Below are 24497 nucleotides of genomic sequence, written 5' to 3' on the forward strand. Positions count from 1 at the left end.
TGTGAACTGGTAGAATGGTAGGCATAGTTCTAACTTGTAACCTACATGTACAAGTACATGTACCGGGTACCCGTTGGTCTGCTATACCTCTTTTATGATACAATGATCGGCATCATAAAGATATTAAAGTCATGTTTTAACTCTGAAGTCTGAAGTATACAATTTTATTTACTTGAAGTTATGTCTACAGGGTATTCATGACTACATTTGGAGTCCTCTGCACAAGAATATATGATATGTTTCTAATTAGACCCTGCTTTGAATTTTGAGTTGAAAATTCACAATCTGTTATTTTTTTAAATAGATAAATTCAGTTACCCTTTCCAGTCCCCCATGAACCTCGAGCGAGTCTAAACACCCATGAAACATGTAAAAAAAACATGTTAGTAAACAAACACCCACACCATAACAAAAACATCTAACAGTGTGCACGTACTTACATGTACATCTATACTATATACTAAATTTTAACCAGTTAACAAGAAAATTTAAAAGGAGTAAAAGCCTCACCTTCTTTAGTAACATCCACATAAATCACACACTTTAATGTCCATCTTTTCTCCTTTATTACTCGTAGCTTATCAACGGCTGATCGTCGACAGAAGTGTGGCTGTCAGAATTTCCTCGTAAACGATTCACACGAGAAAAATATCCTCCTTAAACAAATATGTAGTATTGTTCCCTGTGCATGTTCATATGTTTCACAGCAAATTGAAAATGCATGTGTACACCGAAAGAATACACAACTTCTCTTCTGCATTACGGCTCTCTCTTTTCTACAATGCCGTTCGTTACTGTTTACATTCGGCGCGCGCGCGGGGGTCACAAACAGGGGCGCCCCGACAAATTGTTGCACATAGAACGTTTAAATAATGTGTGTTCATTGAATTCATAAATGATATAGATGAAAAAAATGAAATTGAATCACAACAATTTATCTAAGACGCAACACAACGTAATGCAGTAAATGCCTGGGCCTTAATGTGGCATTTGTTCGCTTGTGTGTCTATGTAGACATATTAACTCGTTCATGTACGATTCTCACATATTTGTTTTATGAAATTTGAAAAAAAATATAGGACAGAACTTGTTTAATTTGATACCAAATGACATTATTTAATATATTAACAATAACTAAATTAATTTTTTTTCATAAAATGATAACGATTTTTGCTATCAGAAAAATACGTGTATGAGCTGCTGACCCCTAATTATAGGGGCCAGCCCTTTTTTCTTAATTTTAAATGAAAGCTCTCGTTATTCTAAACAACTTTTGTTCTATATGTATTAACAAAATATTTTTAGTTTAAAGGTTATAATACAAAAAGCAACAAAATTTCAGCCGCGAAAAAATCTTAAACTTTGGCGACAAATAGCTAAAAAACTAACAAAGAAATTATCAAAATTTTCATGCCAGCAAAATTATAAAATTTTACCGACAATTTCGCCAAATTTCATGCATCTATCATCTGTAGTTCCCGAGATCAACTCTGGACAAAAGACCCCCCAATTTTCAATTAAAGGGCAATAACTCATAACCGGAAGTGAATTTTAAAAATTTGAAAAAAACGTCTAGAGATATTAATATTATCTACATACCCTGAAAGTTTCATAGCAATCAGACAAAAAATCTTCGAGAAATCTCGTGCACAAAATTTGCGGGAAAAAAAAAAAAATAATAATAAGAAACAGTAGAATAACAGAAGGGTTTTCCGTTGAAAAACGGAAAACCCTAATAATCTTAACCCGCACAATAATAGAAAGGTCTTCCGTTGGAAACGGAAGACCTTAATTACCCTACAGATTAATTATCTGTGTTACATAGAAAAATAAAATCATACAGAATCTCAATTTATTTTTGGAAAATTATATGCGACTTCTTGTATTAAAGCCATAAATCCTTCCACGATCAATGAAATACCGGTACATGACAAACCATACAATGTCCACATCAGAGTCAGTCTTTGAATCAAACAGTACTATTATATCTGGGTTCAAACCTCAAAACCTTCCGCCCACTCAAAGAATCCGCACTGTTTCTGTTTAGGTAGTGGACAAGCAAAGAACTTTCTGCCATTGTTGGGTCCCTCCTTCATCACGGTCCTGAATGCCGCTGGTTTGCCATGGTTTGGACAAATTGGAAATTTCTCATCCGCCCACTGAAATACACCAAAAAGCAAGATTTGATGTATTCGGTATAATTCCTTAAGATATATATAAGAGAATGTATGAAATAAATGTCACAACAATCTAAATATCTTGTAGATATTCTTAATATCTATTACAGTAGCCCAGCTTACAAACTTTTATTTGTCAGCTCTCAAAAGTATATTTTCTGAAATCTGATTATCTGTACATAAATAAGAGACCTCAGACCTATTTTTGTTCTAATATAAATTGTGTGGATTTTGAAAAAATTCAAATGCATTTTTTCAAAGATAATAGAAAAACTTTTTAACAGCTAACAAGATGTTATATAATAAAGTTTTGAATTTGGTTTCAATAAATGCATAATATGACCGACTAATACATGTGTAGAGTAATGTATTTTTTAAATAATCTTTTAAGGAGGCCGACTTTAGTTTTCAATGCGCAAGGTAGGAAATGATATGACTAATCATATATAACAATTTGAGAAAAAAAGCTATTATAGTATTTTTTAATCTGCTTCGAAGTGCGGAAAATGACAGATTCCTATATATTCCTATAATAAATGTACCTCTATTTTATGATGGTCCTTAAAAAGAACTAGACAGTTGATTTGCTCTAAACTTTGCAAATAAACTAGAATTAGTTAAATGACATATGGTTAAAAAATTAAGAGTTTTGATAATTGTAGTTTTTCTACAAAAATAACCAAATCAGCCTCCTAAAAAAAAAATTCTTTTAAAATCCATCTTAACATACATATGGAGGATCAAGGAACCTTAAAATAAACCATCTGCTATTAATATATTTGGAGCATCACGCAACCTCAAAATAATCCGTCTGTTAGAAATGATTACCTGGAAAAACTTGCATTGCTTCGATCGTGGATAAACACCACAGGAGAAGAACCAGCGAAGAAAATTGTCTCCCTTTTTCCGGGTTTGCGTCATGGAGCAAGGTTTACTGTGGCCTGGACACAAGGGAACTTTGCTAGCTCCTTGTCCCTTGGAATCTTGTGACATCTTTTTTGAAACTGTTGGAGCACCAGCTTTTACATTCATCTTAACATCTTTGTTTTGATGTCCTCCAATGCCTGTCTGTGGCTTTTTAATCCCAGTACTTGAATTTTTAGACAATGTTTTCCCAACAATGTTTCCATTTGTTTGACGTGCTTTTTGAGAGTCTGTGTTTCCTGAGTGTGTCAAAGTAGGAAGACGCGGGATGTTTCCTAAAGGAAGCCTGGGACTTAACACGGATTCCATTTTGTCAAGGTTTCTGACTGGCGGACCATCATTGCTTTCCTTCACTTTCTTAACAGACTGCTCTGAAAAATCTGTTGATGACTTCCTTTTCAAACCCGTTTTACTTTTGTCTAAAAAAAAAACCAAACGCACAAAAAAATCACCAAACTACTGACACATGCACAATACAAACCCTGACATCAAAACAAACATTCATCGTACATGCATCACAAACAGGAAATCATTTTGACATATCAGATATCAGGTAAGTTTGCGAGGGTCACCAAACATAAATACCAAAAAGTTTTCTTCTATTTCAATTTGGTACAAATAAAAGATCTTTTATAAATCATTTAATAGCGAAGTTCTCATAAAATTCATCAAAACATACAATCATCATAAAAGATTTGTTGGTTTTAAAAATGTCTGTTTGAAAAGTCTCAAAACTAATGCTTTTAACAAAGCTAAACTGCTGTGTGATTATTTTAACTTCAAAAAGTAATACATGAAAATATGAAAATTAATCATTAATATAAGGTTTAACACTGGATTTTATTTGGTAAGGTACTCAGGTGGAAAGTTAACGTAAATATAGTACCTAAAAACAATCATTGACTAATAATTCTTCCATACACACTTCCTTTTTTACATGTAGTACCTGCTGACCAGCAAGACTCATTAATCAACCCTTGTTTTGGTTACCTGTATGAGTTGCCTCCCTTTCTGTCATGCAGGCTTCACATCTGAGTTTTGTCCCACTGTTTATCAACGTACATATCTGACAGCTCCAATCCTCCTCATTGTTCTGATTGGCTGAATTTACTTCACTGCTCTGATTGGCTGAATTTATTTCAGGTTTCTGATTGGCTGATTGTACCCATCCCAATAGACTGTTCTTGCATGGATGAACTCTAAAATAATTCATTACTCTTTTTTCAAGACAATTTTTTTTATCTTAATGAATGTGAAAAACAAGTGCTAGTTCTAATTACTTAATAACTTTGCATCGAAGTATATGAACTTGATTTTCCTTGTTATATTAATGCATTAATTAGGCAGGTAAGACAAGTATACTTAACTTTGAGAACAAGTGTTACTTTGACAGTTTCAAAAAGTCATAATACTTGATGTATTCAAATTTGGTCTGTTTGACAGCTTTTACAGTAATAAGTCACTCTCTCACTGTAACTTACATAACATGAGACTTGAGTGCGTTGGTCTGACAGTTTGGACAGTAAAAAGACACACTCTTACTGTAACTTACTTGACATGAGGCTTGAGTGAGTTGATCTGAGTTTGGACTAATAAGTCACTCTCTCACTGTAACTTACTTGACTTGTGACTTGAGTGTGTTGGTCTGACAGTTTGGACAACAATAAGTCACTCTCTCTGTAACTTACATGTACTTGACTTGAGACTTGAGTGAGTTGGTCTGACAGTTTGGACAGTAATAAGTCACTCTCTCACTGTAACTTACTTGACTTGTGACTTGAGTGTGTTGGTCTGACAGTTTGGACAGTAATAAGTCACCCTCTCACTGTAACTTACTTGACTTGAGACTTGAGTGTGTTGGTCTGACAGTTTGGACAGTGATAAGTCACTCTCTCACTGTAACTTACTTGACTTGTGACTTGAGTGTGTTGGTCTGACAGTTTGGACAGTAATAAGTCACTCTATCACTGTAACTTACTTGACTTGTGTGTGTTGGTCTGACAGTTTGGACAGTAATAAGTCACCCTCTCACTGTAACTTACTTGACTTGAGACTTGAGTGTGTTAGTCTGACAGTTTGGACAGTAATAAGTCACCCTCTCACTGTAACTTACTTGACTTGAGACTTGAGTGTGGTGGTCTGACAGTTTGGACAGTAATAAGTCACCCTCTCACTGTAACTTACTTGACTTGAGACCTGAGTGTGTTAGTCTGACAGTTTGGACAGTGATAAGTCACTCTCTTACTGTAACTTACTTGACTTGTGACTTGAGTGTGTTGGTCTGACAGTTTGGACAGTGATAAGTCACCCTCTCACTGTAACTTACTTGACTTGAGACCTGAGTGTGTTAGTCTGACAGTTTGGACAGTGATAAGTCACTCTCTTACTGTAACTTACTTGACTTGTGACTTGAGTGTGTTGGTCTGACAGTTTGGACAGTAATAAGTCACCCTCTCACTGTAACCTACTTGACTTGAGACTTGAGTGTGTTGGTCTGACAGTTTGGACAGTAATAAGTCACTCTCTCACTGTAACTTACTTGACTTGTGACTTGAGTGTGTTGGTCTGACAGTTTGGACAGTAATAAGTCACCCTCTCACTGTAACTTACTTGACTTGAGACTTGAGTGTGTTGGTCTGACAGTTTGGACAGTAATAAGTCACTCTCTCACTGTAACTGACTTGACTTGAGACCTGAGTGTGTTGGTCTGACAGTTTGGACAGTAAAAAGTCACCCTCTCACTGTAACTTACTTGACTTGAGACCTGAGTGTGTTAGTCTGACAGTTTGGACAGTAAAAAGTCACCCTCTCTTACTGTAACTTACTTGACTTGAGACCTGAGTGTGTTGGTCTGACAGTTTGGACAGCAATAAGTCACTCTCTCACTGTAACTTACTTGACTTGAGACCTGAGTGTGTTGGTCTGAAAGTTTCGACAGTAATAAGTCACTCTCTCACTGTAACTTACTTGACTTGAGACTTGAGTGTGTTAGTCTGACAGTTTGGACAGTGATAAGTCACCCTCTCACGGTAACTTACTTGACTTGAGACCTGAGTGTGTTGGTCTGACAGTTTGGACAGTGATAAGTCACTCTCTCACTGTAACTTACTTGACTTGTGACTTGAGTGTGTTGGTCTGACAGTTTGGACAGTAATAAGTCACTCTATCACTGTAACTTACTTGACTTGTGACTTGAGTGTGTTGGTCTGACAGTTTGGACAGTAATAAGTCACCCTCTCACTGTAACTTACTTGACTTGAGACTTGAGTGTGTTAGTCTGACAGTTTGGACAGTAATAAGTCACCCTCTCACTGTAACTTACTTGACTTGAGACTTGAGTGTGGTGGTCTGACAGTTTGGACAGTAATAAGTCACCCTCTCACTGTAACTTACTTGACTTGAGACCTGAGTGTGTTAGTCTGACAGTTTGGACAGTGATAAGTCACTCTCTTACTGTAACTTACTTGACTTTTGACTTGAGTGTGTTGGTCTGACAGTTTGGACAGTGATAAGTCACCCTCTCACTGTAACTTACTTGACTTGAGACCTGAGTGTGTTAGTCTGACAGTTTGGACAGTGATAAGTCACTCTCTTACTGTAACTTACTTGACTTGTGACTTGAGTGTGTTGGTCTGACAGTTTGGACAGTAATAAGTCACCCTCTCACTGTAACCTACTTGACTTGAGACTTGAGTGTGTTGGTCTGACAATAAGTCACTCTCTCACTGTAACTTACTTGACTTGTGACTTGAGTGTGTTGGTCTGACAGTTTGGACAGTAATAAGTCACCCTCTCACTGTAACTTACTTGACTTGTGACTTGAGTGTGTTGGTCTGACAGTTTGGACAGTAATAAGTCACCCTCTCACTGTAACTGACTTGACTTGAGACCTGAGTGTGTTGGTCTGACAGTTTGGACAGTAAAAAGTCACCCTCTCACTGTAACTTACTTGACTTGAGACCTGAGTGTGTTGGTCTGACAGTTTGGACAGTAAAAAGTCACCCTCTCACTGTAACTTACTTTACTTGAGACCTGAGTGTGTTAGTCTGACAGTTTGGACAGTAAAAAGTCACCCTCTCACTGTAACTTACTTGACTTGAGACCTGAGTGTGTTGGTCTGACAGTTTGGACAGCAATAAGTCACTCTCTCACTGTAACTTACTTGACTTGAGACCTGAGTGTGTTGGTCTGAAAGTTTCGACAGCAATAAGTCACTCTCTCACTGTAACTTACTTGACTTGAGACTTGAGTGTGTTAGTCTGACAGTTTGGACAGTGATAAGTCACTCTCTCACTGTAACTTACTTGACTTGAGTGTGTTAGTCTGACAGTTTGGACAGTGATAAGTCACTCTCTCACTGTAACTTACTTGACTTGAGACCTGAGTGTGTTGGTCTGAAAGTTTCGACAGCAATAAGTCACTCTCTCACTGTAACTTACTTGACTTGAGACTTGAGTGTGTTAGTCTGACAGTTTGGACAGTGATAAGTCACTCTCTCACTGTAACTTACTTGACTTGAGACTTGAGTGTGTTAGTCTGACAGTTTGGACAGTGATAAGTCACTCTCTCACTGTAACTTACTTGACTTGAGACCTGAGTGTGTTAGTCTGACAGTTTTGACAGTGATAAGTCACACTCTCACTGTAACTTACTTGACTTGTGACTTGAGTGTGTTGGTCTGACAGTTTGGACAGTAATAAGTCACTCTCTCACCGTAACTTACTTGACTTGTGACTTGAGTGTGTTGGTCTGACAGTTTGGACAGCAATAAGTCACTCTCTCACTGTAACTTACTTGACTTGTGACTTGAGTGTGTTGGTCTGACAGTTTGGACAGTGATAAGTCACTCTCTCACTGTAACTTACTTGACTTGAGACCTGAATGTGTTAGTCTGACAGTTTGGACAGCAAAAAGTCACTCTCTCACTGTAACTTACTTGACTTGTGACTTGAGTGTGTTGGTCTGACAGTTTGGACAGTAATAAGTCACTCTCTCACTGTAACTTACTTGACTTGAGACTTGAGTGAGTTGTTCTGACAGTTTGGACAGTGATAAGTCACTCTCTCACTGTAACTTACTTGACTTGAGACTTGAGTGTGTTGGTCTGACAGTTTGGACAGTGATAAGTCAATCTCTCACTGTAACTTACTTGACTTGAGACTTGAGTGTGTTAGTCTGACAGTTTGGACAGTGATAAGTCACTCTCTTACTGTAACTTACTTGACTTGAGACCTGAGTGTGTTGGTCTGACAGTTTGGACAGTAAAAAGTCACCCTCTCGCTGTAACTTACTTGACTTGAGACTTGAGTGTGTTAGTCTGACAGTTTGGACAGCAATAAGTCACTCTCTCGCTGTAACTGACTTGACTTGAGACCTGAGTGTGTTGGTCTGACAGTTTGGACAGTAAAAAGTCACCCTCTCACTGTAACTTACTTGACTTGAGACCTGAGTGTGTTAGTCTGACAGTTTGGACAGTAAAAAGTCACCCTCTAACTGTAACTTACTTGACTTGAGACCTGAGTGTGTTGGTCTGACAGTTTGGACAGCAATAAGTCACTCTCTCACTGTAACTTACTTGACTTGTGACTTGAGTGTGTTGGTCTGAAAGTTTGGACAGTAATAAGTCACTCTCTCACTGTAACTTACTTGACTTGAGACTTGAGTGTGTTAGTCTGACAGTTTGGACAGTGATAAGTCACTCTCTCACTGTAACTTACTTGACTTGAGACCTGAGTGTGTTGGTCTGACAGTTTGGACAGTGATAAGTCACACTCTCACTGTAACTTACTTGACTTGTGACTTGAGTGTGTTGGTCTGACAGTTTGGACAGTAATAAGTCACTCTCTCACTGTAACTTACTTGACTTGTGACTTGAGTGCGTTGGTCTGACAGTTTGGACAGCAATAAGTCACTCTCTCACTGTAACTTACTTGACTTGTGACTTGAGTGTGTTGGTCTGACAGTTTGGACAGTGATAAGTCACTCTCTCACTGTAACTTACTTGACTTGTGACTTGAGTGTGTTGGTCTGACAGTTTGGACAGCAATAAGTCACTCTCTCACTGTAACTTACTTGACTTGTGACTTGAGTGTGTTGGTCTGACAGTTTGGACAGCAATAAGTCAAACTCTCACTGTAACTTACTTGACTTGAGACTTGAGTGTGTTGGTCTGACAGTTTGGACAGTGATAAGTCACTCTCTCACTGTAACTTACTTGACTTGAGACTTGAGTGTGTTGGTCTGACAGTTTGGACAGTAATAAGTCACTCTCTCACTGTAACTTACTTGACTTGAGACTTGAGTGTGTTGGTCTGACAGTTTGGACAGTAATAAGTCACTCTCTCACTGTAACTTACTTGACTTGAGACTTGAGTGAGTTGTTCTGACAGTTTGGACAGTGATAAGTCACTCTCTCTCTGTAACTTACTTGACTTGAGACCTGAGTGTGTTGGTCTGACAGTTTGGACAGTAATAAGTCAATCTCTCACTGTAACTTACTTGACTTGAGACTTGAGTGTGTTAGTCTGACAGTTTGGACAGTGATAAGTCACTCTCTTACAGTAACTTACTTGACTTGAGACTTGAGTGTATTGGTCTGACAGTTTGGACAGTAATAAGTCACTCTCTCACTGTCGTCACCTATTCTTGTTATTGTAACTTTTCCTTCACACTGCCCACATTTCCTCTTGTTATAAATCTTCATATACTGATTCAAGTTGGTCCCAGTCTTCCTACACTGGTCAAAATCAATGAAATTCTCAGTAAAATTTTAACAACATAATTCAAATATCACCTTCCTCATAGTATATACCATCCATTCTAATTAAGATTCATATTTATATTGCTTCTTACAATTAATGTTAACATGTACGTTTTTTCATTGGAATAAAAAAGTACAACATATAATATTATGCCTGTTTATTTAAGCTTATTTAGATATTTTCAACAATAATTGTACTTCAATAGTTTTCACTTATTCCGAGTTCCGTCAGAGTTATTGTTCCTAGTGCTTAGAAAATTTACCATTGTAATTTTAACTTTATTATTTTGTAACTGACTGTCTACAGAAATATGTTAAGCTGATAAAGTCTGTGATATAAGAATCACAGCTGTGTAATGACATAAACACATTAGGGACAGAAATCGTGGACCTCACAGAAAAGTGCAACAAGCTTTGTAATGGCAGCAATATCTTCATGTGAAACTTCTGTTCACGTATTCAACAGAAAACAATATTTGGGACGTCACCATAGAATCCACACGGTAATATAATAGCAGCTAAGTGTTCATGTAATACATCTGTTCATGTCTTTAACAGGTAACACCATTACCTTGTAGAAGATGAGAGAGAAGTCCCTGGTCATTCTCACCAGGTGAGACACTAGTTCTTTGGACAGCTGCTGAACCTGAAATAGAATAACAAAGCACTTATTTAAAACTGTATTGGTAGTCCATTGGTTGTCTATAATGACTATCCGTTGTCTATAATGACTATCGGTTTTCTATAATGACTATCGATTGTCTATAATGACTATTGGTTGTCTATAATGACTATCGGTTGTCTATAATGATTATCGGTTGTCTATAATGACTATCGGTTGTCTATAATGACTATCGGTTGTCTATAATGACTATCGGTTGTCTATAATGACTACTGGTTGTCTATAATGACTATCAGTTGTCTATAATGACTATCAGTTGTCTATAATGACTATCAGTTGTCTATAATGACTATCGGTTGTCTATAATGACTACTGGTTGTCTATAATGACTACTGGTTGTCCAATTGACTATTGATAGTCTATAATGACTACTGGTTGGCTATAGCTATTGGTAGTCTATACATGAACAAACAGACTAACTGTCAAGTCTTTGTACTTACAAAAGGAAGTGCATTTATGGTTCTAGATTGTAGTTGATGCATAAAGAATGGTTTCTGATGGACAACCAAAGGTCTTAAATTAATGCAGTACTAATAGAATCATTCATATTACGAGAGTGGGATAGTGAAATTCCACCGCGGGGACAAGATTCACTGTCTGGGACGAGGTATATAATGAATGATTATTTTTTCTCGCATTACTTTACATTAAAAAACAATATCTGACAACTTTCTGTTATGACATAACAAGATAACTCAGTTTATCCTTTCCCGTGCTTCAAATAATGTAAGTCAAAATGAGAGCATAGGACAGTATGTCAGGGTTTTTTTCCGTGTGTCACAAAATTTGCGAAAATGGGAAAAATGTGTTGCATTTTTATTTTGCGCCAATCATTTTTTGCAATTTTAAAAGTTTCTTATAGAAAATAATACAGAACGTAATTTTTGCACATTCAATAATTTGCGATTTAAAATACATCGCGAAAAAAGCGAAAATTAGATACCGGATATACGGTATGGTAAATTTTAATTAATTAAGCAAAACAATTACTTAGTGGATAATCTCAATCAATCATTTTGCATCTCCCTACAGTAGACAATGTTTGTTTACGTTTTAAAGCGGAGTAGTAATACACAGCGTAAGACAGATAAATCTCACACTGCTGTCTCACACTGGACATACTGATCTCACACCAGTGATAATGCGAGAAAAAGAGATTCTAGTGTTAAAACAATGGTCCTTAGATTCTAGTGTAAAAACAATGGTCCTTAGATTCTTATGTAAAAACAATGGTCCATATATTCTAGTGTAAAAACAATGGTCCTTAGATTCTAGTGTAAAAACAATGGTCCTTATATTCTAGTGTATAAACAATGATCCTTAGATTCTTATGTAAAAACAATGGTCCTTATATTCTAGTGTAAAAACAATGGTCCTTAGATTCTTGTGTAAAAACAATGGTCCTTATATTCTAGTGTAAAAACAATGGTCCTTAGATTCTAGTGTAAAAACAATGGTCCATAGATTCTAGTGTATAAACAATGGTCCTTAGATTCTTATGTAAAAACAATGGTCCTTATATTCTAGTGTAAAAACAATGGTCCTTAGATTCTAGTGTAAAAACAATGGTCCTTATATTCTAGTGTAAAAACAATGGTCCTTATATTCTAGTGTATAAACAATGGTCCTTAGATTCTTATGTAAAAACAATGGTCCTTATATTCTAGTGTAAAAACAATGGTCCTTAGATTCTTGTGTAAAAACAATGGTCCTTATATTCTAGTGTAAAAACGATGGTCCTTAGATTCTTGTGTAAAAACAATGGTCCTTATATTCTAGTGTAAAAACAATGGTCCTTAGATTCTTGTGTAAAAACAATGGTCCTTAGATTCTAGTGTAAAAACAATGGTCCTTAGATTCTAGTGTAAAAACAATGGTCCTCACCTTAGAGCTCGGCTTTATCCCGCTGTCAAACAAAGCCTGCAACATTAGATACATCATGTACATAATCAATCTTACTTAATTGTCTTGGCAACTGTTCTTAAATAGGACTTTTACTATAACAAAACTGGGGGGTTCAAGTAGGGGGCATGTATACACATACAACATTTGTAGTTAGGACTACCTCGTTTTTGATGATATTTCCGACTCCCGGCAGTATGGTCTGATCCAGTAGTACATCACAGACCTGTCGGTCACTCTGTTCCATCACCATGGTAACGGCCCTCTGGTGGTTGAACACTGGGGAGCAGATGTCAAGGTCGTGGAGGGCGTCATACCTGGAGCTACACGACACAGACTCCCTGTAATGTGTGGGGGGGGGGGGGGGTATTATTAGGGCATGATTATTGGAAAAAATATATTTTTCATAAATGAATATCTTAAAGCATATTGAGCATAAAATTCTCATTATTGACATTCATGACCTAACAAAAATTTGGTTTTTCTCAAAATTGTTATTTATACAAAATATATACTGTAGATTCCTAATTAAATATCCACGTAAAATAGCAAGAAACATATTTCGCAAATTTTTAAATTGTACTTTTATATTTCGGACATATGTTAACTACTACTTTCATGTTCTCGCGATTTGATGGAAAACGGCTGAATCGTGGAATTAAGTATTTGTGTAAAATAAGGAATCTACAGTATTCCAACAGCAGGTTTTTCAAGAGTAGAAACCAGACTCTCGCTGACACAGCATTTTAAGTCAAAGTCTGCGAGATGCACATGGTGGTTGTAGGCTATTCCAGAAGGAACACAAATAATGGATTCACTGCTGGTCATCGACTTGATGAGTGGCGGGATATAACACACAGCTACAGAAAGGGTACCTACCTAATGGGTGCAAATGGTAGAATAAAAGGAGAGAATCATTCAAATGTGGGTTTGTAGTGATCTCTAAAGTGAACATTTTAATTTGCAAATCAGCTGAAATCAGCGGATCGGCTAAAAAATAACATCGCTGATACCTCAACATGATGCATGGAGAAGATGAAAAAGCAGGCATACTACCGGAAAACTACACGTACCTGATCTGTGCTGCAGACTTGTAGAATGTGAGTACGTCTGCACTGAAGTTGACCTGGAGGGAGGGAGTTTCCGTCAGTTTCCCATAGTCCTTGTCCAAGGCCTGTCCGTTGACCCGGAACGACCCCGCCATCAAAAAATGAACCCTGTTAAATCAATTAGATGCAGTTACATTGCACTGCATGTAGAACTGAAAGCAGTTTTAGCACATGACATCACATATCATCATAGTAAATATCACATGTAAAAAATCAGACAGGGCTACATTATTGCAGCTATGAACAGTGCTCCAAGTTGCGACTAAAACAGTCGCATTTGCGCCTAAAATTTCAATTTTGCGACCAAATTTCATAGTAACTCGCATTATCGCGACCGACAAAATTTGGACATGCGATCGTCTCGGGATCGCAATTTGTTGTGATTGGGATCGAAATTCATCGTAATCAGGATCGAAATTAACAAAAAATTAACTCTCGGTCAATGTAATGTTTGAATAAATGTTAGCTTGAATCAAGCGTCGCTGGAATGTAGATTAACATTGTCAATCACGTGGCCACGATGGCGGAAAAACAAAAGCCAGGGCTTCTTTATTATTTGTTTCATATTTAACTTGTTTATAAAATTATAATCAGTAATTTAATATGGCGAGTGAATTATTTTTTGAAGGCGACCATAAATTCTGAAATGGCGACCTAAAAACATTGTTGGTCGCCATTTAGCGACCTGATAGCAATTGTGACTTGGAGCACTGATGAAGAATTTAAACACTGACAAACAGGTTTATTTATATAAAATTGCATATCATGCAGCGTGCAGAAACTAATTGTTGAAATCAGAGATTACTCACAATAAGTGTACATTTTATCCTCCATGATTAATATTAATAGTGATTTTATTATTGGCTTAAGGTACTATCTTGAATCTCTCCGCTTTCCTATGAATCATATGTGTTTAACATTGGCTAAAAGAATGAATCTTCTTACACGGTACCTTAAACAGACATCTCCGAAATACATAAACAGCTCTTTTCCCAGTGTCTGTACGCCGGTCAGCGGTCGCCCAATCAGAACGTCAAACTGTGATGTCACCAGTCCTTTCTTTGGCTTTATTTCCTACACAGTACTTAGACATTTAGAACACAACATCTATATACACTTTGTACTGTTAGATTATACATATTTAAAGATTCTGTCACCAGTCGGGGGGAGACTGAATTCTATCATTTAAAAAAAAAATGATGATTTCCTATTCATAAAGCTGGTGTTTAGTAATTACTAATTACTAAAATTCATCCTTTTTAGAATAACTATTTGGAGTTTATTCCAAAATATAGAGTGACCTCTGATAATAAAAAGATATAACTGTATATTATCATCTATCATCTCAGTGCACTAAATTATCTTTTCTGTTCTATGGGGGCACTAATTTATTACTGAGAATGTAAATTTACCTGTAAATTGTATACAGTAAAACACGCTTATAATGAAGCGACAGGGACGATCAATTTTGCTTTGTTGTAAAGTTTAAGGTAATTAATTATATCCATCAAATTTACAACATATAAGGAAAACATATAAGGAACGGAAAAAACAAAAGGAGCTCCTTGAAAGACAAATTAAATTTACACAGGATCTATTTAATACATATCACCTAATTTCCTACGCCCAAGCCCTTTCTGATTTTCAAGATGAATTAGAAAAGATTAGAAAATATGAATTGGATGGACTTTTACTACGTACTCATTGTAAATGGATTGAGAATGGTGAAAAGCCAACAAAATACTTTTGTGCCCTTGAAAAAAGAAATTATGTAAATAAAAATGTTACAAAATTAATCAATAGTAAAGGAAAATGTATTGTTGAGCAAAATGAAATCTTGACTGAAATTAAAAAGTTCTATCAAGTTCTATACAAAAACTATGATGATCAAATAGAAGACATAGATCTTAATGACCTTTTCACACAATATAAAATACATATACCAAAAGTTAATGAAATGGAACAACAACTCCTTGATAATAACATTACCTTATCTGAAATATTGTGTTCTCTTAAGAACATGAAAAATGATAAAACCCCTGGAACTGATGGTTTCACGACGGAATTTTTTAAATTCTTCTGGATAGACCTGAATAAATATATATTAAAATCCTATCAATGTAGTTTTAAGAAAGGATATTTATCAATAAGTCAAACCCGAGGAATTATTTCTATTATTCCAAAAGGAAATAAACCAAGAGAACAATTAAAAAATTGGCGACCAATTTCACTACTAAATACAACATATAAAATTTTATCTGCTGTTCTAGCTAATAGAATGAAACCTCTCCTTTCTTCTCTTATACATGAAAATCAAAAAGGTTTTTTGAAAGGGAGATACATTGGTGAAAACTCAAGACTCCTATATGATGTTATTCATTATTGCAACGAGAATAAGGTCCCAGGACTTGTCCTTCTTATAGATTTTGAAAAAGCTTTTGATTCAGTTTCATGGAGTTTTATGTTTAAAGTACTTCATTTTTTTCATTTTGGGGAAATCTTTATAAAATGGGTCAAAATATTATTTTCAAAAGCAAGTCTTTGTGTTATTCAAAATGGGTTTTTTTCTGACTTTTTTGAGATTGGAAGGGGATGTAGGCAGGGTGATCCAATTTCACCATACTTGTTTATTCTATGTGCCGAAATAATGGGTATATTGATCCGAAATAATCTCAATATTAAAGGTATAGTTATAACAGGGAAGGAATATAAACTACTACAATACGCAGATGATACTGTTTTACTATTAGATGGTTCAAAAAAATCATTAAAAAATGCCTTATCTCTTATTGATCAGTTTGCAAAATACTCAGGTTTAAAACCCAATTATGATAAAACATTATGTGTTAAAATAGGTTCACTATCAAATTGTAAGCAAAATGTACTCCCAGAGGTTAATATAAGATGGTCCCAGGAGCCGTTTACAGTTCTTGGTATAACCTACTGCATAGACCTAAACCCTATAGCCATGCATGAATTGAATTTTTTACCTAAACTATGTGAAATGAAAAAACTTGTTGCTTCTTGGTCGAAACGTCTGTTAAGCCCAGCTGGAAAAATAACTGTAATAAAATCTATTATTTTGCCAAAAATTATCCACTTAATTATTGCTCTTCCAAATCCTCCGTCTTGTTATATGAAGGAGTTAGAACAACTTTTTTTCAATTTTCTATGGAATAATAAACCTCCAAGAGTGGCAAAAAAATGTATCACACAAAACAATGAAGATGGTGGACTTAGAATGATAGATCTAAACAATTTATGTACAAGCTTAAAGATCACATGGATTCGTAGATTTCTAAATTATACTTCCTCTTGGAAATCACTATTACTCAGTACGTTGCCAAAAATTGAAAACATTTTTTTGTATGGAAATATGTTTACAAAAGTTTTGTCAAGTTGCTGTACAAACTTGTTTTGGAGAGATGTATTTGATGCTCTATTTAAATTTAGGAAAATTGTTGAAACCGAAATGACTGAATCTGTTGTTCAGCCAATCTGGTATAATGAAAATTTTAAAATTAATAACAATTTTTTTTTTTATGAATGCTTGGCTCAAAAAGGTGTTCTGTATGTATATGATTTTTTTAGTACTAATGGTCAAATACTGCAATATGAAGATTTTTGTGATAAATTTGATGTACTGATTCCATTTACAACCTATTATGGTATTGTCAACAATATTAAAATGTTAAAACTGCCCTACGATGTAAATACAATTATGTTCAACAATCCATATTATCCAGTTTTCTTAAAGCCAATTCTCAAAAACATAAAGGGTTCAAAAGAGATATATGATATAATCACAGCTACATCCTGGGAAAAACCAAAATATGAAACTAAATGGGAAAATGAACTTAACCTTGATGTAGACAGATTTTGGTGGAAATTACATAACCGTGCAATTTTTAAGATATCCACAGATGTACAAATTCAATGGTTTCAATACAGAATTGTTCACAGAATTTTAACTACAAATATATTTTTGAAAAGAATTGGAATTGTGCAATCTGATTTATGCTCTTTTTGTGACCTTTATCCTGAAAACTTGTCCCATATATTCTGGGAGTGTACTTATGTTGAAGAACTATGGAATTCTTTTTTTGAGTGGATTAATGATCAAACTAATATGATGATTGATGCCAATATTGTTGATATTTTGTTTGGTAAACTGTCAAAGCACAAAAATATAATCAATCTTTTGATCATCTTAGTAAAACGCCATATTTATAAGAAAAGAAATAACAAAATGTTACCGTCTTTCGAAGGCTTAAAGAGAGAAATACTGTATTATAGAAATTTAGAACATTATATGTATAAAAAAAATAACAATGAAGACAATTTTTATAAACGATGGGATATTTTCTCTTCCCTTCAATAAGTGTCCTCTGTTTTAATTTACACTTGGGATACTCTATTTTTTCCAACTTCCGCTTTCTTTTTTTCTTATTTTTAAATTTGAACAATCCTAGTATATATAGTTACTCTGTGTACACAACCATAAACACTGGATGAATGTGTGTGTATATGCAAAAAATGTCCTATGTAATGCTTTTTTCACAATGATATTGTAAATTTGATGACTTCAGGGCCTCCCAACCCTGACATCAAATAAATGTTTAAGTTGTCTGGGACAATAAAATATTTAAATTAAAAACAAGTGAAAAGCTGTCAATGTGACAGCAAACCGGGTTTTCTTTTATGTAAACTGTATCCATAATCCATGTCAACCCTTATCCAGTGAAATGGAGTACCCTACATGTATATGCAATATTTTGCCAAAAAATGACTAAGTTCAAAAGCTGGTATTTTTTCGATAAATTATCGGAAATCAAAATCCTAGCAATATGCACATCTCTGATATATGTACAATTGATCTGCAAAAGAACAACTTCCTATCTTGAGAACTGTAGGAGGAGTTATCCGTACAATGAGGGTACCCTATATGCAATATTTTGCCAAAAAATGACTAAGTTCAAAAGCTGGTATTTTTTCGATAAATAATCGGAAATCAAAATTCTAGCAATATGCACACCTCTGATATATGTACAATTGATCTGCAAAAGAACAACTTCCTATCTTGAGAACTGTAGGAGGAGTTATCCGTACAATGAGGGTACCCTATATGCAATATTTTGCCAAAAAATGACTAAGTTCAAAAGCTGGTATTTTTTTGATAAATTATGGGAAATCAAAATCCTAGCAATATGCACACCTCTGATATATGTACAATTGATCTGCAAAAGAACAACTTCCTATCTTGAGAACTGTAGGAGGAGTTATCCGTACAATGAGGGTACCCTATATGCAATATTTTGCCAAAAAATGACTAAGTTCAAAAGCTGGTATTTTTTCGATAAATTATCGGAAATCAAAATTCTACCAATATGCACATCTCTGATATATGTACAATTGATCTGCAAAAGAACAACTTCCTATCTTGAGAACTGTAGGAGGAGTTATCCGTACAATGAGGGTACCCTATATGCAATATTTTGCCAAAAAATGACTAAGTTCAAAAGCTGGTATTTTTTCGATAAATTATCGGAAATCAAAATCCTAGCAATATGCACACCTCTGATATATGTACAATTGATCTGCAAAAGAACAACTTCCTATCTTGAAAACTGTAGGAGGAGTTATCCGTACAATGAGGGTACCCTTTTGGCAGCCGCCCGCCCGCCCGCCATCCGCTCGCCCGCCCGCCCGCCATTTTCACCATTTTAATAACCGGATTTTTCCGTTGGAAAACCCGGTTAAAAAAAAAAAAAAAATTTACAACATATAATAAAGTCACAGGGAATGAAAATCACTTCACTGTAAGTGTCAATTCAATATAAGTGTGTTTGCTATAGCAGTGTTTTACTGTATATGACAATTTTAGAGAGTTAAACCAATATATTATTAATGTATTCACTTGATATCAGTTTATTGTGGTTTTAAGACATGCCACGTATCGTGTGTTTCTCTACACTGATGTAGCCATGGCAGGATAAAGTACTTTCCAGGTATATTAAAATACCTATTTACTGACTATTCAGACGATAGCAAGTTTTAACCACTATTGCTACCCTCGACAGCAACTATTTCCCTTGGCTTTGCCTCGTGAAATATATGTTTCGGTAGTTGCTGTCTTAGGGGGGGGGGGGGAAACAATAAACTTGCTATAGTCCTCATAGCCAGTAAATAGGTATATAACATCTCATTATTGAATAAAAGTGTTTGAGGAATTAACTTGGGAATGAAATAATGATGAAAACAAATTAGACATATTTAGAAAAAATAATTAAGATGTGTACATTACCTAGTTAGTATAAATACAATTATCAGGGTTTTTTTTAGCATGTTATTTTATTCATGTATGTTTTGATATCAATAAAATCAAATTCGTACAATCACTAGATTAAGCTATGTAGCTTGATTTACCTTCATAGGTCTATTTAGCTACTCAATCATACTTTTGTCTTAAATGGGCATTTTAGTCGCACTCGGATGCAGCAATTATTTTCATGATCTTTGAACTGATCTAAAAACAATTCATAGAAAAAATCACTGTTGCTCTTTTAGCAAACATGCAGTCAAAGGGGCTACCGGTATGTATCACTGTTGATGTGTTACCAAAGATCCACTTCTTAATGGAATCCGAATAACAAAGAAGAACAGTTCGGGTAAGTGGTTATAATTATATAATTAACATGTGGATTGATTGGTAATAATTCAGCAAAATGTGAAATAATCGCACTTATCAGTATCTGCTTATCGATGCCTCATCGCACACCGTTACTCAAACAATAATAATGCATGTTTTGCTTCAAACAGTGAAACTACTCAAGAGCAGCGACGCGATGTCCCTCAATACAAAATAGGCTGACAGTTCCTTGCGACTTTTTGTCTGTTTTACAGATGCAAAACTGCATAAAGACACCCCAAAAAATATACTTTAGGTAGGTAAATAAAGTTATGTAGGTTTACCAAGCTACGTGGCTAAATCTATATAGTGATGTACTGGCAAACCTTTGGTCCGAATTTTCTTACCCTGTCTACAGCATTGCCTGACACCGACTTTACTGCCTGTCTCATCAGTTTGGATTTTATTTTCTCTCCTTTGATTTTACACCCTGGTCCTTCCACCATATTTAACAAAACTTAACGGTTTACGATATATACTTCAAATCACATCACAGCATGCAGAATCGACTATTGCGTAACCAACTAAGTTTTCCCGCGAAAAATAATTTCTTAACTACCGATCTCGATTCATAAAGAGTAAAAAAAAAATTAAACAAACTTTTAAAATTTCATCAAGACATCATTAACTAATACTTCACCAAAAGAAATCACAATCAACGCCAGATATGCTATATAATTATAAAAGATATGAATAAAATGACAGTTTAAAATATGGCATGTCAAACATCGCAGTACAATGTATATTCGATCTTCTTCATTTGTATTGTATAAATTTTAATTTGTCTTACATGATTTTAAATTTGCATTGTTGACTTTCAATTGGATTCTATAATTTTCCATTTGCATTGAATATTCTTTATTTGTATCCTAAAATTTTCTAATTGTACCTTAAGATATATGGGCAAAGCAAATGAAAAATCAAAGTACTCAAAGTACTGAGAGACGGAGGCATCATTGCGGAGGAGATTAATCTAATAATTCGAAGTATTGAAGTACCGACGGGAGTTGATTTCATCGATTGATATTTATCTTAAAATTAACAATATGTAATTTCGCATGCCAAGTAGTTTCTTATCCGTAATCAAATAACGCATAATTTCATAAAATGAATTTTCGGGCTTTTCCGACAATTTTAAGAATTCTAGGAAAACATAATATGAATCATGTTGCGTAATATTTTAAGATAGAATAAATTCCATCAAACTATGTATTAGTAACGTAAATATTTCATGAAAATTATATGGATCCAAGCAATATTTAACTATAATAATATTTAATGCTTCAGAATGCATTACATCGAATTTATCGATTATTTTCGAGAACAAGGTCTTGTCAGCGGCGATGATCTGTGGTTAGGTCCAAACACAGTTTCACTTCCGGTTTGCCAGAGTAACTGCATAGAAGAGTTGATAAAAATCAACTCCCAAAAATAATAATGGTTTTTTCTTCTTCAAATTTTATGGTATATAAGGTTTAGGGTATTAATTAAGAGTTTGCAATTCTAAATACTACAGGACAGAAACTACTTTGCTAATATATTCATGGTCTTTTATGGAATATGCAAAAACAAATTACTAACAAAAAATATTTTGTTAGTTAGTACTTAACCTAATAATTCACAATATATACTAAAATTTATGATAAATAATCAATAAAAACATCTGAACAGTGAATTTTTTTTTATATATATGAAAAAAAATCGTTCATGCTTAACCACCTAATGTAACATGTAGGTAATACTTGCATGATCTCAATCTCGCATAGCTGTTGTTCTTTTTCTTTTGCAGAATGAACGATACGATTGCAGAGAGTGATCAGATATATATATTTCTAAGCGTTAATTTAATCATTTCAGGCGGACCAAAAAGAAAATATTGCTAGCTCAGCCTTTTGATCAACAGCTTAGCGCATCAACTGTAAACATTTCATCGTGACTTTCTGCAAGGGATGAAAATATTACGAATTTATACAGATTTTACTTGTGGGGTAAACAAAATTTAAGAGATATAAATTTAGAATTTCGGAAAAATATTTAACACGCAATTGCGAGCTTTTTTGCTGTAAAAAAGATCTTTCAGTATATGCACGACTTTATTCTTTTATCTAACTATTGTTAAAAAAGGGAAATATCCAAGATGAAGAGAATTCGCTGTAATATCTTTTTAAAGCTAAATTTAAAATAAAATATCGCGGTAGGTCTTGTAATACCCCGTACTTCACTTTTAAAAGAAAATATGTACATTCTGTAAAATGTTTTTACACTTTTTTCAAGCGAAATTCTCGTATCAGCTTGCAAAAACACACTGACTTCCCAACTTACTTTGAAATGGACAGCGCTGGCCAGACAATGCAGGATTAATCAAACTCACAGCATGTGGCCTGGGTACTATACCTATGCACACACTGAATGTGTGTGTGTAGGGGGGGGGGGGGTGGCGTTGCGTTAAAGGGTGTAATCTGGATGTTTAATTTATTTGTTTCACTATCCTTATAGTAGGTTTAGTATGCATGCCAAGTAAAGCTAAACTAAAATGTGCCATGCTACGATCACGGTTGTCTGTACTTAATTGGGGGAATACTCAAGATCGCATAGCAGTGGTTCAACTTGTTGAATAATCATTTTATTGGATCGATGCCGGGGGCGGGAGTGTAGCTTTTATAATACTTAGAAAGATATATCTCCGCAGGAGATTAATTGATAGTGCGCAAGTAATATACGATACAGACTAAGAACCACGCCGTGTTTATCCATTGAATCTCATAATTATTCAATATTTCGGTCAACACAAGATGGTTCTTGAGGAATCCTCATTATTTGACGTCACGGACAGGAAGCTGTATAAAAAGTACAAATAGCCACTAAACGATTACACACCATTGCTATTCTTAAACTGATGCATATTCATACTTACTTGGAATTTGACATGTAAACTAAAATTTTCGAGAGAAATTATGTTTATTGATCGCAATATGTATAGTTCTTTTTGTTGTAAATGCAAATAAGATGTTTATTTCAATAATAATATTGAAATGTGAATCCCAAACGAATATTGCAATTTTTGCCGCTAGGTGGTGTCCGTCAAATCCACTATCGACGTCACATGTGAGCTGACCGGTAGCAATAGAGGAGGCTCAGAGAGCCTCCGTCTAATTATGCAGTACAATTGCAAATGAATTAGTTTACAAAATAAAACATTTAACAATACAAATGAAATTTATACAATGCAAATGGAAAATTATACATTGCAAAGAAATTTATACCATGCAAATGAAAATTTATAGAATGCAAATAGAAAATTAAAGAACTTGACAAATGAAAATTATACAATACAAATAGAATTTATACAATGCAAAGGAAAGTTGCATTTTGTGACATATGTGTATTTGAATTTAATAATCTATAACTTTGTCATTATACATGTACATGTACATGTATTTGTATTCTTCATTGACAATTTATGTGTAAAAAGTCATGCATTGATTATGGATACTATAGATTATATGCCTAAGTATGCAAAGGTAAGCCTGGTATATGTTAATACATTATCTTTAAACAAAAGGCAGAACTTTGCCTGTGTCGGATGCGCAGAACTTTGGTTGTGAATTTTATTTTCATTCTGCAGTTGTTTAGAAGATTACATTTGTTCTGGATTATGTGCTTTTTTAAGAAATGTAAAATGACCACCCTGTGTTGTGGCATTAGAACACAATATACATGTATTCACAGATATATATTGTCATATATAATTGTTTCATAGTTTTGCAATTTTATAAGGATAACAAACTCTATATAATGACAATATTTTGACAGGTGGGGTAAACCCTTAGATTGCTAGATCAATCAAAGCTCTTGATAGTATGGTGGAACGACAAAATAGTACAATAGCCGCATCCCTCAGGAGTTATTGTGGAGGAACTTCACAAGAGGAATGGCCAAAAACATTACATGGAGTGTTAATGGCTTACCGCAAGTCTCCATCGATGCATTCGACAGAACACTCATCTTACCAGTTAGTGTTTGGTGAGGAGATGCGCCTACCCTTTGATGTCTCATTACAGCCCAAAGACAATCTACCAAGAGAAGCCCAGGAGAATATTCAAGAGGTACTACAACAACTGAAGGTCACCAATGAGATTGCCCAGTCAAACATCCAAAAGCATCAAGCTCGCAACAAAGAAAGACACGACCTCAACACGAAACTTCCAGATTTTCAGTTAGGAGACAAAGTCCTCATCAAAATCAACAAAGTTCC

General features: G+C 34.9%; 1 protein-coding gene across 2 annotated transcripts; it reads right to left on the reverse strand.

Annotated features, from left to right (window-relative positions):
- Positions 1-1840: 1840 nt before the first annotated feature.
- Positions 1841-20780, reverse strand: LOC105329222 (endonuclease 8-like 3). Of its 2 annotated transcripts, none has more exons than XM_066073189.1 (10): positions 20590-20780; positions 14507-14628; positions 13519-13662; positions 12609-12786; positions 12428-12463; positions 10433-10507; positions 9671-9837; positions 4092-4300; positions 3006-3520; positions 1841-2159 (listed from the first exon to the last, which is right to left on the reverse strand). In XM_066073189.1, the coding sequence occupies exons 1-10, from the start codon at positions 20686-20688 to the stop codon at positions 1995-1997; spliced, it is 1710 nt and encodes a 569-aa protein (XP_065929261.1). In that variant the 5' UTR covers positions 20689-20780; the 3' UTR covers positions 1841-1994. The 2 variants fall into 2 exon arrangements, with proteins under 2 accessions (XP_065929261.1, XP_065929262.1); XM_066073190.1 differs by lacking the exon at positions 20590-20780 and adding an exon at positions 19472-19561.
- Positions 20781-24497: the final 3717 nt, after the last annotated feature.

This window comes from Magallana gigas, chromosome 10 (genome assembly GCF_963853765.1).
Source record: "Magallana gigas chromosome 10, xbMagGiga1.1, whole genome shotgun sequence".
Classification (NCBI taxonomy): Eukaryota; Metazoa; Mollusca; class Bivalvia; order Ostreida; family Ostreidae; genus Magallana; species Magallana gigas.